The 17,970-nt window shown below is 51.8% G+C and overlaps 1 protein-coding gene across 1 annotated transcript in view; it reads right to left on the minus strand.

Annotated features, from left to right (window-relative positions):
* Nucleotides 1-3,131: 3,131 nt before the first annotated feature.
* Nucleotides 3,132-17,970, minus strand: part of RHCE (Rh blood group CcEe antigens) — a 59,623-nt gene continuing 44,784 nt past the window's right edge. Inside the window, exons 8-10 of the mRNA XM_006159415.2 lie at nucleotides 12,657-12,736; nucleotides 9,951-10,024; nucleotides 3,132-3,367 (exon numbers count right to left, since the gene is read on the minus strand). Coding sequence (XP_006159477.1) covers nucleotides 3,341-3,367; nucleotides 9,951-10,024; nucleotides 12,657-12,736 — 181 coding nt within the window. The 3' untranslated portion in view covers nucleotides 3,132-3,340. The remainder of the gene's footprint in view (nucleotides 3,368-9,950; nucleotides 10,025-12,656; nucleotides 12,737-17,970) is intronic.

The raw sequence follows: 17,970 nt of genomic DNA on the forward strand, positions 1-17,970 counted from the left end.
GAGACTATTCCACAAGAGCTGTCTGTCAAGCTTAATCATGGTATCATTTGTAAAAGTGAGAAACTAATCGATAGGAGTGTTCGTCATATCTGCGGTCCAGAACTGCAGCGGAAGTTCTCTGAAGGTTGAATATGTTTATCTAAATGTTGTCTCTTCTTTGTCAAATGTTAAATGAAATATAAACCTTTTCTTGTTTTTAAAAACTATTCATTGGTCAGAATTCTTTCCTGCTACACTTAGCGTTTGGTTCATACAGTTTTACAAAACTTCTGTGAACACGGTGGCATAAGTAGCTCTCAGGGGTCTCCCCAGGGCTGAGTCAGTGTGCCGAGGAGAGAAGCCACCGGAGGCCTGGTGTCCTGTCTGAGGGCCTCTCTTGCATTGTGCCACTGAGTCGGGCAGGGGATGTGGCTCAGCCGGGACATGCACGACACTGACACGTCCCCCGCCACTTCCACCATGGAAGAAAGGAGGAAAAGGACCGGGCCGGGACCGGGACCGTGAGCTGGACTCCGTGTTTCTCCTCTGGGTTCTGACTGCTGAGCTCAGGACGGACCTGCAAGGTGGGTTCCCGTTACCACATGAGCTGCGAGGGACGCCCGTCGGGGCCTCTCTGGAGCTCTCACTCCCTCAGGGCTGACAAACACGTTATGTATTTTCAGATCTACAGCTTGAAACGCAGTTGTTTCATAAGACGGGTTCCTGCTAGTCCTTCAGTAGGCGCAGAAGATATTGGGGGTGACTTAGCCGTGTGGCCCTCCTTCCCGTCAGCCAGCGTGTGTGAGGGTCAGAGTGACGCGAGTGCTGCCATCCCACGTGGAATCACTTGTGCCTTTTCGTGCTCACTCACTAGATCCGTGGCACGTGAGCATTTTGGAGGGGGTCTTAGAGGTTGAAATCTACCCTCTTTCTACCCAGGAGGGAGCCTAGGCCATGGAAATGTTAAGTGATTTCCTCGAGAAAAGAGAACCGTGCTTTCGTCTGTTTTTAAGGTTTTGCCATAGGGCACATGCACTTTCCGGAGAGGGAAAGTGAGACATCACCCCCGGGGGCTGGCCCTGTGCCGTCCTTTTCCCTTCATTCTCCTGGAATTTGGGCACACTCACACGCCCCTGGCATGATTGTCAAGCAGCTGAGTCTGGGAGTCGGATCGCAATAGGCCGTGTGGGAATCCAGCACCTTAATCACCATCCCACCTGCTGGCCCAAGAGCTGTGTGGCTCCACCCACGGTCGGCCGCAGCCCTTTCCCCTATGCTCTCAGAGCGTGCTCGGGATGCCAGCCACCTGGCCACCGCTGCAGTGGGAGCGGCTGTCTGCCAGGACGACAGGCAACTCCGGCTGCCCGTGCCGTTTCTGCTCTGCTGCTGTGACGAGAAGTAGCTGGGGAGCACGCTTTGGGAGGCAGGAGGAGGGGACAGAATTGTCAGTAAAATGGAACCAAAACCCCGTGCTGTATCCGCAGCCAAGAAAACGCTGATAGCAAGATCCTGAATGGAACCATTTATTTAAAGCTGTCACTCAGTTAGCTCTTAAACAAGGGTCTAGTCTTATTTTTGATAGCAAGTCTGTCTGTGGCCGTGTTTCCTTGTGTATCGGGGTGTGGCTGTCACGAGTGCTTGTTCCATACAGAAGTGGGCAGCAGTGAAAGGGCGTCTTGTTCTCTTAGATTTTCTCGGTTTTCGTAGATGCTTTGCTTAAAATCCAACAGCCAGATGAGGAAACTGTAAAATCAAAGCAGACACGTTTATTTGCTCACACTTAAAATCGGCGTACATACGATTCGGACCTGATCTCTTGAAACATTTTTTAAGGTTTCTACCACAGGGCATGTGAGCTCACTGAAGAGAGACAGAGAGACAGAGACCATGAGAAGGTGAGAAATCACTCCCAGAGGGGATGGCCATTCTCCTCTTGGGATTTTGAGCACGCACACTCATGCACCTGGTGTGATTTTCAAGATCCCAGGTCCAGGACTTGAACCTTGGTCAGAACCTTGTGAGAATCCAGCACCTTAACCACCATGCCACCTGCTGACCAGTCTCTTGAAGACTGTGTTAACTCAAGTGTCTCATCACAAAGACTTTAAGAGGATTTTTAATAAAATTAGAATTGTAAGAGGATAGGCCTTACTTGGTAAGGTTACCATGAATCCTTCATTAAACACAAAATACATTTTAGTTGATTTAAACATGGGCTCTTCTCTTCCACACGAGCCAGCATTACCTGCCAGCTTGCGATCCGCATTGAATACTGCCTGGTTAGACTGTGGGTTACGGGGGCCCCTAGAGCCATCTGGCTTTTGCTGGAATGCCTAACGACAGGAGGCTGTTACCATAGGACGTAGCTCATCCTGTCTTGCAGAGTTTGAATTGTTAGACATTTGTATTGCATACCCCGCTGTGCCTCGGTAAAGTCTTTGGAGAAGCATAGAGAAAACTGTCCTTGTCTACATGCCAGGCTTCAAAGTGTCTGATGAGCGTTCACAGGGCTCCTTTGGGTCTTGTCTTCTGCAAGCTGAATGTACCCTAAGCTCTCAGTGCCACATCACTGCCTGTCACTCACTGTGTTGAGTGACCTCGGATCCCAGAATGCTCAAACCAGAAATCAAGCAGCCAGTACCACGTGGGGTGTTTTCAGTGCGTCAGTCAGACCTTACTTTCTTTAAACCCTCACAGCACCCAGCCAGAGCTACTATTTTATTTTAAGAATTATTTTATTTTATTTTATTTTATTTTATTTTATTTTAATTTGATCAGAGAGGGACAGAGAGAGGGAAAGTGAGAAAGCAAGCTGCCAGGTCCAGCACTCGAACCACAGTAACCCATGTGAGAGTCCAGCACACTTAACCACCTCGCCACGCTGGCCCGGAGTATACTCTCATTATCTCCATTTCACAGGTGGGGAGATTGAAGATCTGCGCGGTCACAGACATGGTAAAACCAGGTCCGGAGCGGCGGTCTGCCAGGACGACAGGCAACTCCGGCTGCCCGTGCCGTTTCTGCTCTGCTGCTGTGACGAGAAGTAGCTGGGGAGCACGCTTTGGGAGGCAGGAGGAGGGGACAGAATTGTCAGTAAAATGGAACCAAAACCCCGTGCTGTATCCGCAGCCAAGAAAACGCTGATAGCAAGATCCTGAATGGAACCATTTATTTAAAGCTGTCACTCAGTTAGCTCTTAAACAAGGGTCTAGTCTTATTTTTGATAGCAAGTCTGTCTGTGGCCGTGTTTCCTTGTGTATCGGGGTGTGGCTGTCACGAGTGCTTGTTCCATACAGAAGTGGGCAGCAGTGAAAGGGCGTCTTGTTCTCTTAGATTTTCTCGGTTTTCGTAGATGCTTTGCTTAAAATCCAACAGCCAGATGAGGAAACTGTAAAATCAAAGCAGACACGTTTATTTGCTCACACTTAAAATCGGCGTACATACGATTCGGACCTGATCTCTTGAAACATTTTTTAAGGTTTCTACCACAGGGCATGTGAGCTCACTGAAGAGAGACAGAGAGACAGAGACCATGAGAAGGTGAGAAATCACTCCCAGAGGGGATGGCCATTCTCCTCTTGGGATTTTGAGCACGCACACTCATGCACCTGGTGTGATTTTCAAGATCCCAGGTCCAGGACTTGAACCTTGGTCAGAACCTTGTGAGAATCCAGCACCTTAACCACCATGCCACCTGCTGACCAGTCTCTTGAAGACTGTGTTAACTCAAGTGTCTCATCACAAAGACTTTAAGAGGATTTTTAATAAAATTAGAATTGTAAGAGGATAGGCCTTACTTGGTAAGGTTACCATGAATCCTTCATTAAACACAAAATACATTTTAGTTGATTTAAACATGGGCTCTTCTCTTCCACACGAGCCAGCATTACCTGCCAGCTTGCGATCCGCATTGAATACTGCCTGGTTAGACTGTGGGTTACGGGGGCCCCTAGAGCCATCTGGCTTTTGCTGGAATGCCTAACGACAGGAGGCTGTTACCATAGGACGTAGCTCATCCTGTCTTGCACAGTTTGAATTCTTTGGGTCTTGTCTTCTGCAAGCTGAATGTACCCTAAGCTCTCAGTGCCACATCACTGCCTGTCACTCACTGTGTTGAGTGACCTCGGATCCCAGAATGCTCAAACCAGAAATCAAGCAGCCAGTACCACGTGGGGTGTTTTCAGTGCGTCAGTCAGACCTTACTTTCTTTAAACCCTCACAGCACCCAGCCAGAGCTACTATTTTATTTTAAGAATTATTTTATTTTATTTTATTTTATTTTATTTTATTTTAATTTGATCAGAGAGGGACAGAGAGAGGGAAAGTGAGAAAGCAAGCTGCCAGGTCCAGCACTCGAACCACAGTAACCCATGTGAGAGTCCAGCACACTTAACCACCTCGCCACGCTGGCCCGGAGTATACTCTCATTATCTCCATTTCACAGGTGGGGAGATTGAAGATCTGCGCGGTCACAGACATGGTAAAACCAGGTCCGATTCTAGAGCACATACTCTTAGAAGATGGGATCTGATTCCTTTTTTTAAGTTTTTGCTGTAGGGCGTGTGTGAGACACAGAGGGAAAGTGAGAAATCACCCTGCACACACAACCCCATCTATCCTTCTGTCTGGATTTCGGGCATGCACACCCTCGCATGGCTTGATTTTCCAGCCACCAGGTCCAGGGCTAGAACCGTGGTCAGCCATGTGGGGACCCAACACTTTAACCACCACGTCCCTTGCTGGCCCCTGGTTTCATTTGATAAATGAAAGTAAACCCCAGAAAAGTCAAACGATCTGTCCTGGGGCACCAGCCTGCCTGTGGGTGACCTGGGACTAGAACTCAGATCTCCCTCCTGGGCAAGAACGCTCTTGGCTGGGCCTCGTGGTGCCTGGGGCAGTCCGTGGGCAGAGAGCTCACCCGTCTGCCTATGTAAGCACTGGCTCTCCTCCTTTTGGCTGGACAAGCATTTACTGGCCCCTTGCTGTGTGTCTAGAACATTTCTTTTAAATCAGAAGCAGGTGAAACCAGTGTGAAAAGGCTAGGTTGTCTAAACTGCATAGAACAGCAAGAGGAGCTCAACAGTTGGTTATGTTTTCGTGCCAGAACAGTAGTGGTGTTTAGCTTTCTTGGCAGTGGGATCGTTTTTAAAATAAACTGCACATGCTTGTTGAGAAGCCCGAGGACGATCTTCGGTGTGTTGCAGCCGTCTCAGAACCCACCCTGCGTGCCTCTCCTGTCATCCTACGTAGCGCTAAACCTTTCTTTTCTGTTGTTTCTGCTATAGCGCACATGTGTTCTCCAGTGAGACAGAGACAGCGAGAGAGCCCCTCGGGATAGCCATGCCATGCTGCAGTCCCTTCTCCAGTGTCCTCTCAGGACTTGGGGCACAGATGCGCACGTGCCCTGTGTGATTTTCAAGATGCCAGGTCTGGGCCAACCGCAGAGTTGGCCATGGTAGACCAGCTGCCTTAACCTCCATGCCACCGGCCGGCCCGAAAACTGACTTTGCGTTGTTTCCTCACTTGGAGTTTCAGGAGCTTCCCGTTGCCTGGAGGGGGAAACCCAGTGGCTCCGGCCACCTTCGGCCTCTTCCTAAGCTCCTGAGCCTGGCTGCTCTGTGTCCTCTGTCCCTGCTCATCATCTCCCCCTGCCTGGAATACGCTTCGCTCCCTCTGCTCAGCCACGCCCAGCCCTGCTCTGAGTTCCTGCTCCTCTGGGCTCCCAACTCCAGGGTCTCCCCCTTCGAAAATTCCAGCAGCTACCGCCAGGATTGCTTATTATTTAATGGGCCCGTGCACATAGGAAGACCCAGCCCCTAACAAAGTTGTTAAACTCCTAGTCTGTCCTGCATGTGACACTCACAACAGGGGGATAGTTCAAAGTGGTCACCAGAAAAATTCCTTGTTGAGAAAGATTCATTGTGGATTTTTTTTTTTTTTTGAGATATTTTGCTCTAGGGCATGTATGCTGGCCAGAGAGACAGAGACAGAAAGTGAGAATCACCTTCCCAGGAGGGATGGCCACATCACAATCCCTTCTCCATTCTCCTACTGGGATTTTGGGCATGCACACACATGCACCAGGTGTGAGTTTAAAGCACCGGGTCCAAGACTTCAACCACGGTGAATCATGAGAGATTGAAATGAGAAATTGAAAGGAAGCAGTTTATTCTCGGTGAAGGCAGGAGACATGGAACACGGTTACAAACTGAACCATGTCGACCAGAGTCTGGGTGAGGGTCTGTGTAGACCCCGGGGGTTAGAGGGTTGGTGCACCCAGCCCTGAGAGCCAGAATGACCATGTGATGTGGATTCGTCACCCCAGTGCTCCGCGGTGTCTGTCCCAGGTCAGGGAGCACACTGCTGGGTGCAGGAGAGGACAGAGGAGCGCACGTTTGTACAAAACGCAGTGAAGGCGGCGATGTTTAGAGAGTCTTGGGGGCCAGCCAGATGGCGTGGGTTAAGGCGGCTGCATCCCGCATGGCCAACTGGTTTGAGTGCCAGATCGGCAGCTTTCTGGGAAACACACCGGGCACGTGTGTGTGCATGCCCCAAATCCCGAGGGGAGAATGGAGAAGGGATTGTGGCAGAGCCATGGGGTCGGGGAAGGGGCTTCTCGCTTTCCCTCTCTTCTCTCTCTCTCCCTCCTCTTTCTCTCTCTGGCAAGCACGCATGCCCTATAGCAAAACTTAAAAAAACCAGCCTTGTTGGATGGCTTACAAATAGTAAGTAAGTAATCCCTGCTGGGTGGGTCCGCCTGGCAAGGTTGAGCCCTCGCTGCTTTAACGGGGTTTGCTCCAGATGAGGCGGGAAGTGCTGCCCTGCCAGCGCACAACCAGGCGGGCTGGGTGGGGTCCACTGCGCACGCGGGGCGGGGCACGGAGCCACGACAGGTGCTTGCTCACTTCTGCATTGCCCCCTGGCTCCGCCATGTAGGCAGTCCCTCATCTCTGCAGGGGCCTCCGCGCCTGACCGTTGAGATCGGGATACTTGTCCTGCAGGACTCTGAGGATAAAAATCAGGCGGCGCTGACCCGCACCTCGCTGGAAATCGGAACCGAAGCACGCCCTGGCCACTGCGCGGCTACGCGGTCCCTCCAGGTGGGCTAAGCCCCCACGATAAACCCTCGCCTTCACGTGCAGGCTGCTTCACTGAGCCCACACACGTCACCTTAGATCTTCAAAACAGCCCAGAGAGGTGGACAAGGACTGCTGCTCACGCTCTACCCTTCATACGGGATGTGACTGGCCCCGGGTCCCTGCGCTCCGGCCACCGTGGCCCCGTTCACCGCCTGCCCCAGCAGCTGGCAGACGGGGTGCCTCGGATTGCCCTGTACTCAGCAGACATTCCTCGTAACTCGGAGCCCAGGCGGACGTCCAGGCGGACGTGTGCCCTGTCGTGTCGTGCTCCGTGTGGTGCTGGGCGCGTACTTGTTGCTCAGTAAGCACTGGGGAAGCGGCCCAATGGATCCCGCGTTTTCAGAGTCCTTTCGCTACATTGCCCTGAGGGGCAAGAACACTTGCAGGGAGCTGGGAGACACCGGCTGCCGGTTTGAGAGGAGGCAGGTCACACGCGACATGGGTGGCCCCAGGAACCATGCTGAGGGAAAGGCCCAGACCAAAGGCAGTGTGTCCTGCAAACAGCAGCAGTGGCCGCTGGTGCCGCGCAGACTGGGGGAGGGAGAGCTGTGTGTTTTGCTTTGCTTTTCATTTCTGTCGTAGGGCATGTGTGCTGGCCAGAGACAGTGAGAGGGCAAGTGAGAGATCATCCCGGGGTGGGGGGATGGCCACGCCACAATCCATTCTCCTCCTGGGATTTTGGGTGTACATGCGCATGCACCCACATGATTTTCAAACTGCTTGGGTCCAGGACTCAAACTGTTGTCGGCTAGCGTGAATCCAACACCTTAACCACCATGCCACCTGCTGGCCCCAAGGGAGAGAGCAGGTTTTTTTTTTTTTTTTTTTAAGAATTCTGTATTTAATTTTATTTATTTTATTATTATTATTATTTAATTAGAGAGAGGGAAAGTGAGAAAGCAAGCTGCCAGGTCTGGGACTTGAACTGCAGTTGGTCATATGGGAGTCTAGTGCCCTAATCACCTTTTTTGTTTTTGTTTTTTGGAGAGGTTTTTGCTATAGGGCATGTGTACTTGCCAGAAAGACAGAGAGAGAGACAGAGAGAAAGCGAGAAATCACCCCTCGGGGGGGTGGCCATGCCTCAATCCCTTCTCCTCCATTCCCCTCTCGGGATCTTGGGTGAGTTTAAGCCACTGGGTCCGGGACTTGAACCACAGTCAACTACATGGGAGTCCAGCGACATAGCCATTATGCCAACTGCTGGTCCCCATTTTTTTTTAAAGGAGATTTTTTTTGCTATAGGGTATGTGCACTCACCAGAGACCGGAAGATAGAGAAAGTGAGAAATCACACCCCTCCCAGAGGTACGGCCATGCTGCAATCTCTTCTCCTCCATTCTCCTCTCGGGAATTTGGGCATGCTCGCACACGATCCCAGTGTGCATTTCAAGCCTCCAGGTCTGGGACTTGAACCATGGTTGGCCATGTGAGAGTCTAGCCCCTTAACCACTATGCTACCTGCTGGCTCTCAAAGAGAGCAGTTTCAGAGGGGCACAGGAAATGATCACAGGTGGTGGTTATGTTTCTTCCTTTTTTTTTAAGGTTTTTGCCATAGAGCACATGTGCTCACTGAAGGAGGCAGAGTCGGAAAGTGAGAAATGGCCCCTTGGGGGATGGCCATGCCACTGTCCCTTCTCTGGTCTCCTCCCGAGACTTTGGGCACTCTCGCACGTGTGATTTTCAAGCTGCCGAGTCTAAAACTCGAGCCGCGGTCAGCCATGTGGGAGCCCAGCGCCTTAACCACCGCACCACCTGCTGATTCCCCAGGCTGTGCTCCTGGTCTTGGGCGTGTGACGGTCTCATGGCATGTCTGCTATAAGGTGTCAAGTCCTGAGTGCTCAACGTGTGTGACTCATCGTATGTCAGGGTGAGCTCTTCAAAGCTGTTTGGAAGGAAGAGGAGGAAGGAGAGGCAAGAGGAGAGGAAGGGAGGGGGACGGGAAGAGAGGCAGGCCCTCTGTCCGTGCACTGTGCCCGGGCCCCAGTGAGGCTGCTTCTCCATCCCTGTAGGGATCAGAATCTAGAATGCTGGTGGACCAAGGGCTGGCCAGGGACTGGAGGCCTAGTCACTGTCTTATCTCTGTGCCTCAGGAAGGAATGACACCGGCCACTGGCCTGACCTCTGTCCACCCCAACTTCCCTAGGCCATATTGATCTCCATTGATCGGACGATTGATTACCCAGGGTGACGCATCGGAGAGCTTCGTGAACTCTGAGTGTAGGTCAAAGAGGAGGGAATGGGGTGACGGGACAGGATGTCCAGCCCAGCCGTGACGACCATCCCTGCAATGGGACCCTGGGAACAGAGGCCTCCGCAGCACTGGGCCCTCTGCTGAGCAGCCCCGGGCTCCCCAGCCCTAAGCTGCAGGCGCTCTCGTGCCCGTTACTTACCGAGACGTGTTCCAGACGCCCTGCCCACTCACGCTGTGAGGTCTCGGCCAGCTTGTGGCCCTGCCTTGAGCACCTGGCAAATAAGGGGCTGGACTTGGCCCCCAGGGCCCCTTCCAGCTCTCGCGTTGCAGGGTTCGGACACCTTCATGCTAACCTGTGTCCACGTCAGGGACTCCAGGCGGGCTGACGGCCGTGCACACGTCTCTGACCCGCAACAACTTTAGGGCATCGAGGAAGTGGTAACCTTTACCACCTCCACCCACCCACACACACACATGCATGCACACGCGCGCACACACAATGCACCAGACACGCACGCGTGCAGGAGCCTTTACTCCAACGCGCTTTGCTTCGTTTTCATTAGTTTTCTCTCACAAACGTGGAGTGAACGGCTGTCTAAGCTCACACACTCACGCTCCATCACGTCAGGTTGCTCATCTTACCTCCCAGAAAGCTTGGTCATCGAAATATTTGGCCACAGGCGGTGCCTTCCATACTTTGAGACTGAGGAGCAGACCTGTTTAAAGTCGTAATGGAGCGTTAACCCTGCGGAGCTTGGCGTTTGCTGGCCAAGACTGGCCGAGTTTCCGGCCTCGCAGTGGGTCCCTTTCCTTCCACCCTGGGAGACGAGCTGCAGCCCTGCCGTCCCTACCAGCCTAGTGAGTCCCAGACATATAGACGGACTGGCCAGGGCAGGGACCCCTGAAGGACAGCGACTGCTCTGCACGGTGGTGACGGCCACACGTCTGAACCCTTCCCCAACCCCAGGAGGGCCCTGTCACACAGAGACCCCTTAAAAGCTGATTCATGGGGCCAGCAGATGGCATGGTGGTTAAGGTGCTGGATTCCCACATGGCTGACTGTGATTTGAGTCCCAGACCCGGCAGCTTGAAAATCACACTTGATGGGTGTGTGTGTGTGTGTACGCATGTGTGTGTGCATGCCCCAAGTCCCCAGAGGAGAATGGGGAAGGGATTGTGGGGTGGCTGCTATCCTCCTGGCGGGGGTGAGCTCTCACTTTCCCTCTCTTTCTGTCTGTCGCTGGTGAGTGCAGGTGCTCTATGGCAAAAATCTAAAACAAACAAAAACCCGACCAGCTGACCACGGAGACCACAGGAGCGGCCCGGGGAGGACCACCGTTAGGTGTCCCAGATGACCACGGAGACCACAGGAGCGGCCCAGGGAGGACCACTGTTAGGTGTCCCAGATGACCACGAAGACCACAGGAGCGGCCCGGGGAGGACCGCCGTTAGGTGTCCCTGTAGGTCTGCCTGTGTCCAATGGCTCCAGTGAACTCCCGGTAACACCAGCTCAGGGCTTTCCTCGTGGAGTGGAGAAGGCTGTTTGTCGCGACCGGCTTTGGTCCCTGTCTTTCCTTTCGCCCACCCAGTCTCTGCTAGAACGCTGACCTGCATTCCCCAGCTTTGCCAAGTCGGGGAATTTCCCCAGACCCGGGCAGTGGCCCTTGGCCTTTCATGTTTACCTCTCACACCTAGCACCCCAGGCCCCTAATAGCTTACTGGGCCAGTTGGAGCCCTGGAGATGTAGCTGTGTGTGTGTGTTTTAAGGAATTATTCATTTTATTTCATTTATTATTATTATTGTAAAGAATTATTTTATATAACTTTATTCATTATCATTATTTTTTTTTTAATTTGACCAGAGAGACAGAGAAAGTGCAAGGGAAGGTGAGAAAGCAAGCCACCAGGTCCAGAACCTGAACCATGGTCAACCATGCAGGAGTCCAGCACTTCAACTATCGTGCCATCTGCTGACCCCAGTTATTATTATTATTATTATCATTATCATTATTTTAGAGGTTTTTGCTATAGGGCATGTGTGCTCGCCAGCGAGAGAGACAGAGACAGTCAGAGGGAAAGTGAGACATCACCCTCCCAGGGCAGATGGCCATTCTCCTCCATTTTCCTCCCGGGATCTTAGGCATGCACGCACGCACACCCGCTGTGATTTTTTTTTTTTGGGGGGGAGAGGTTTTTGCTATAGGGCTCATGCACTCACCAGAAAGACAGAGAGAAAGCGAGAAATCACTCCCCAGAGGGGATGGCCACGCCACAATCCTTTCTCCTCCATTCTCCTCTCGGGATCTTGGGCACGCACGCACACGCACCCAGCATGAGTTTAAGCCACCAGGTCTGGGACTCAGACCGTAGTCGACTACGTGAGAGTCCAGCGACACAGCCATTACGCTAACTGCTGGTCCCCACACCTGGTGTGATTTTCAAGCTGCCGGGTCTGGGACTCGAACTGAGATTGACCATATGGGAGTCCAGCGTAACTGCTATGCCACTTGCATAGCAGGTTAATTATTATTATTACAATTATTATTACTACTATTTTAATTTGTGCTCAGGGCTGGCAGGTGGCATGGTGGTTAAGGGCACTGGACTCCCACATGGCAGACCACAGTTCAAGTCCTGAACCTGGTGGCTTGCCTTCTCATTTTCTCTCTCTCTCTTTCTCTCTCTCTGTCCCTCTCTGGTCAAATTAAAATAAATAAATAAAGTTAAATAACATAATTCTTTTTTAAAAACTAGTGCTCACCAGAGAGAGAGGAAGCGCTCCCCACGGGGCGCCGTCGCACCACAATCCTTTCTTCTGCATTTGCCCTCTTAGGCTTCGGGGCACACACATGTGTCTGGCATGTCTCTCAAGCTGCTGGGTCTGGAAATTGAGCCCCCACAGACAGCTGTGTGTGACCCAGCTGCCTTCACCACCACACCTTGGGATGGCCCCAGTTGTGTCATTTTTTCTTCTTTAGTTATAGGGCACATGTACTTGCCAGAGAGAAATGGGGTGAGGGTGCCGAGAGAATCCCCCCCCGGCTGGATGGCCACGCCACAATCCTTCTCCTCTATTTTCCTCTTGGGATTTCGGGCACACACGTACACGCACCTAACATGATTTTCAGGCCACTGGGTCTGGGGCTCGAACCACTCGGTCAGCCACGTGGGACCCAGCACCTTAACTTTCATGCCATCTGGCTTCCAATTGTGTAGTTTTTAAATCAAGGTTTGAGCCCTTTGGCTCATTGGCTGGAGTGAGTTGGTTTGCAGGGAACGGATGGGCAGGTCCACATGCAGCCATGGGGCAGGCGTGCTGGGCAATGGGAGAAAGGTGGTCACACTGACCTGCCAGGAGACCAGATAGCAGACCCATCGCCATGGCCAAGCTGAGTGCCCCCGTGTCTACGAGCACCTGGTAGAAGATCCTAGAAATGACAAAGCAGAGGTGGTCACACAGGCATCAGGCTGCAGAAGTCATGGCAGCCCATGGGTAATGAACTAGGCCTCGTCGGACAACCCAAGTTCAAGTCTCAGCTCTGTTACTTACCAGCTGCATGGCCCTGGGTAGGTCACGTGACCTCCCAGAGGGCCCGTTACCGCATCAGGAGTTAAAGATGAAAGTGTCTTTCTCTCAGGGCAAGGCGGGCACAGCCTGGCCGTCAGACCCATCTCCCCTGCCCACCTCTGCTGCAGGGACATCCTGCCTGTTTCTCTCTCCTTCAAGGCAACTCCAGGGCGCCAACTGACAGAGTAAGCTATTAAGGGGACCTGGGGTGCTAGGTGTGATTTCCCCAGGACTCACCCTGGGCCCAGGCCTGCCAGCCCCTTCAGCAGCCCCATGGACAGTTGCACAGAATAAGTCAGTTTTTTGTTTGTTTGTTTGTTTGCTTGTTTTTGGAGAAGTTTTTGCTACAGGGCGCGTGTGCTTGCCTAAAAGACAGAGAGAGACAGAGAGACAGAAAGCGAGAAATCAACCCCGGGGGGATGGCCACGCCACAATCCCTTCTCCCCCATTCTCCTCTCGGGATCTTGGGCACGCACGCACACATGCCTGGTGTGAGTTTAAGCCACTGGGTCTGGGACTCTAACTGCCATCAGCTACAAGGGAGTTCAGCGACAGAGCCATTACGCCAACTGTTGGTCCCAATAAGTAAGGCTTTTCTTTTCTTTTTCTTTCTTTCTTTTTCTTTTCTTTTTATTTTATTTTATTTTATTTTTTATTTTGCACTCACTAGGGAGACAGTGGGAGGGAAAACAAGAAATCGCCCCCCAGGGGATGGTCACACCAGAGTCCCTTCTCCGTTCTCCTCTGGGGATTTTGGGCACACACACACACACACACACACACACATACCTAACAAGATTTTCAAGCTGCCATGTTGGGGACTTGAACCGTGGTCAGTCATGTGGGAGTCCAGCACCTTAACCACTACATCACCTGCCGGCCCCCCTGTTTCTTTTTAATTTTTTAATTTTATTTTTTAGTATTATTTTAAAATTTATCCAGAGAGAGAAAGAGGGAGAGAGAGGGAAAGTGAGACATCAAGCCTCCAGGCCCAGGACTGAAACCATGGTTGGCCATGTGGGAGTGTCCAGTTCCTGAATCACGCCACCTGTGGGCCCATCCCTCCCGTTTCTTACCTCAGGGGCTCCCCAGGCAGGCTGGGCAGCTGAGGTCCCCATTCTGAAGACAGGGAAAGCACAACCCAGAGCCTGTGGCCTGGGGGAGGACCCGCCTCCCGTTGTGCCCTTGCTTAGTCTGCCCTCGTTACAACGTGGGGACTGCCAGTGCCTAGCTCGGCCGGGAAGGGCCACACTGCTGCTCAGCCCGCGGGGCAGGTGTCCATGTTCTCTTGGCCATTTTGTTTATCTCGAATAGTTTGCTTCCTCCCCAGCACCTCACAAATGTTGTCAAAAGTTCAGGGAAAGACCAGCAGTTAGCGTAATGGCTATGTCGCTGGACTCCCACGTAGTCGACTGCAGTTTGTGTCTCAGACCCGGTGGCTTAAACTCACGCCAGGCGCGTGTGCGTGCGTGCCTAAGATCCCGACCAGAGAACGGAGGAGAAGGGATTGCGGCGTGGCCATCCCCCCTGGGGGGTGATTTCTCGCTTTCTGTCTCTATGTCTCTCTCTGGCTGGCTGGCGAGCACACACGCCCTATAGCGAAAACCTCTACCAAAAAAAAAAAGTTCAGGGAAAGGTGGGACCAGCAGTTAGCGTAATGGCTATGTCGCTGGACTCCCATGTAGTTGACCGTGGTTTGCGTCCCGGACCCGGTGGCTTAAAACTCACGCCGGGTGTGTGTGCGTTCATGCCCAAGATCCGAGAGGAGAATGGAGGAGAAGGGATTGCGGCGTGCCAATCCCCCTGGGGGGTGATTTCTCGCTTTCTGTCTCTCTCTCTGTCTGTCTGGCGAGCGCACGCGCCCTATAGCAGAAAAAAAAAAACTCTCAAAAAAAAAGTTCAAGGAAAGGTTTGTGGAATGAATGAGACATTGAGTACATCACCAAATTTGTTGATCTTTTTTATGTTTTTAGAGATTTTTGCTATAGGGTGTGTATGCTCGCCCGAGACAAAGAGAGATAGATATATAGAAATCACCCCCACGGGGGGGAAGGCCATGCTGCAATTCCTTCTCCTCTAGTCTCTTCGGGATTTTGGGCATGCACTCACACGCACCTGGTGTAAGTTTTAAGCCACCAGGTTCAAGACTCAAATCGCAGTAAAGTACGTGGGAGTCCAATGATGTAACCATGACGCCATCTGCTGGTCCCATGTTGATCTAACCATAAGTGATTCTCAGAAGAAAGCACGGGGGACATGGGCAGGACCTTGCAAAGATTCCTGAACAGACATACAGGCTAAGTGCCGGGGACGATGACAAATTGGACCCTATTGGAATGAAGAACTTCTGTCTGAAGACACTATTAAGAAAGTGAAGGTAACTCATAGAGTAAGAACAGATATTTAGAATACACATGCCAAGGACCAAGGACGTAACAGAAATAGACTATATTTATTTCACTAGAGAAGACATTCGAATGTCCAAAAAGCATATAAGAGATGCTCCATTTGGGACCAGCACTTAGCGTAATGGCTATGTTGCTGGATTCCCATGCAGTTGACTGCGATTTGAGTGCTTGACCCAGTGGCTTAAACTCACGCCGGGCGCGTGTGTGTGCGTGCCCAAAATCCCGAGAGGAGAATGGAGGAGAAGGGATTGCGGCGTGACCGTCCCCCCTGGGGGGTGATTTCTTGCTTTCTGTCTCTCTGTCTCTCTCTGTCTGTCTGGTGAGTCCTCGCGCCCTATAGCAAAAACCTCTCCAAAAAAATAGTAAATGCTCCATTTAATTAGTGATCAGGGAGATAAAAATTAAAATAGTAAGTTTGAAGGCCAAATGACTAACTAAAAAGAAAGAAACCATATGTTAGAAAAGATACGGGGCAGGACCAGCAGGTGGCATGGTGGTTAAGATGCTGGACTCCCACATGGTCAACCACGGTTTGAATCTCAGACCTGGCAGCTTGACAAACGTGCCGGGTGCATGTGTGTACATGCCCAGAATTCTAAGAGGAGAAGGAAGGAGAGGGATTATGGCGTGGCCATCCCCCTGTGGGGGTGATTTCTCACTTGCCCTCGCTCTATATGTCCCTGTCTCTCCTTTTTGGCAAGCAAACACACCCTATGACTAAAACCTAAAACAACAACAACAGAAAATACACGAGGTGAGTGGCGCTCACCTGTACTCCTGGCGATTAGACAGGGCAAACTACCAAGGAGACTGGCAGAAATCACTAAATCCGATCGCAAGAGTAACATATGATCCGACATTTCCACTCCTCCGACAGACGTGCACTCACAAGTTCAAACAATAGCTTTAATAATAAGTGTGGAGCACTCATTTAAACAGGTGGGCAAGCTAGGGTTAATAAAGAGGGCCTGGGGCTGGCAGGTGGTGAAGTGGTTAAGGAGCTGGACTCCCACAGGGCCAACTGCAGTACAAGTCTTGGACCTGGTGGATTGCTTTGTCACTTTCTCTCTCTTGTTCTCTCTCTCTCTTTCTCTGATCAAAACTGAAAAAAAAAAAATTAAATGCAATACACTAATTCTTAAAAAAAAAAAAAAAAAAAAATATAGAGGGCCCAGGGCCAGCAGTTGATGTGGTGGTTAAGGCGCTGGACTCTCACAGGCCGACCATGGTGGTTCGAGTCCCAGCCCTGGCAGCTTGAAAATCACCCCAGGCACGTGTGCTCGAGTGTCAAAATCCCAAGAGGAGAATGAGGGAAGAGGGATTGCGGGTGATCATCCTCCCTGGGAGGTGGTTTCTTACTTTCCCTCTCTCTGTCTCTCTCTCCTGCAAAGGCATACACTCTATGGTTAAAACCTAAAATGAATTAATGAGTGGACCTAGGATGACCCTTCCCTAAGGCCATAGCAAACTGGCTCAGCGTAAGGGCCGAAGATAAAGCCCCAGACAAGCTTTCACAACAGGGAGAAGCCACCCCAGAGCCCCCCTGGCGACTCCTCGGCAGGCGGTCTTGGATGACTGGCAGACAGTCCGCACCCCTGAGCAGTGACCAGTACTCCCTCAGTCAGCCACGGTTCGCGTCCCGGATCCGGTGGCTTAAAACTCACACCAGGCGCGTGTGCGTGCGTGCCTAAGATCCCGAGAGGAGAATGGAGGAGAAGGGATTGTGGTGTGACCATCCCCTCTGGGGGTGATTTCTCGCTTTCTGTCTCTATGTCTCTCTCTGCCTGGCGAGCGCACGCACCCTACAGTGAAATCTCTCCAAAAAAAAAAATGAAAACCCATCGAGCATCGCCTCTGGACAGCTGTACGCTTCTAGATGTAGATTATACGACGGAAGGTTGTTATTTCTTTTTCCTTAGGTTTTGGCCACATAGAGTGTGCACTGGACAGAGACAGAGAGGGGGGAAGTGAGAAGTCACCTCCCAGGTGGGAGGGCCACGCCACAGTCCCTTCTCGTTCATTCTCCTCTCAGGTTTTTGGACACACATATACTCGCGCCCAGTGTGATTTTTCAAGCCACCAGGTCTGAGACTTGAACCAAGAGCGGCCCTGTGGGAATATAACGCCTTAACTGCCATGCCATCTGCTGGCCCCACAGAAAAGTTTTTTATTAAAAGCAGTAGTAACTGGCGAAATAGAGGCTAAAGTGCAGCCTGCTGCCAGCCGGCACCGATGGCTCTGTCCCAGTGCCGTCTGAAAGCAGAAACAGGAAGCAGAAGTCATCGCCGCGTGAATGGCGCCCACCCGGTGGGTCCCCAGCCAGGCTCTGCATGACCGTGTGATCCTACACGCCCCGGAGCAGCCCTAGGACGCACTTAGTGTCTGTATGTAGCAGAGAGGAGTCCCATGGCGGGAAGGGCAGCTGCTGAGCTCAGACCAGGAGCTCTGTCTGCTGAACGTGGAGCTGAGCCGGGGCGGCCCAGCTTTCAGCCTCTGAGGGCAACCTTCACGGACTAAGCCACACCAACGTTCTGGAGGAGCTATCTTAAAAATAAATAAGTAAAAAAGGAGCAGCAGATGGCATAATGGTTACGTCGATGGACTCCCACAGGATTTCTGTCTTTCTGTCAAAGTGATTTCTCGCTTTCTGTCTCTATGTCTCTCTCTGTCTGTCTGGCGAGCGCAC

The sequence above is a fragment of the Tupaia chinensis genome, unplaced genomic scaffold (genome assembly GCF_000334495.1).
Source record: "Tupaia chinensis unplaced genomic scaffold, TupChi_1.0 Scaffold000628_1, whole genome shotgun sequence".
Taxonomy (NCBI): Eukaryota; Metazoa; Chordata; class Mammalia; order Scandentia; family Tupaiidae; genus Tupaia; species Tupaia belangeri.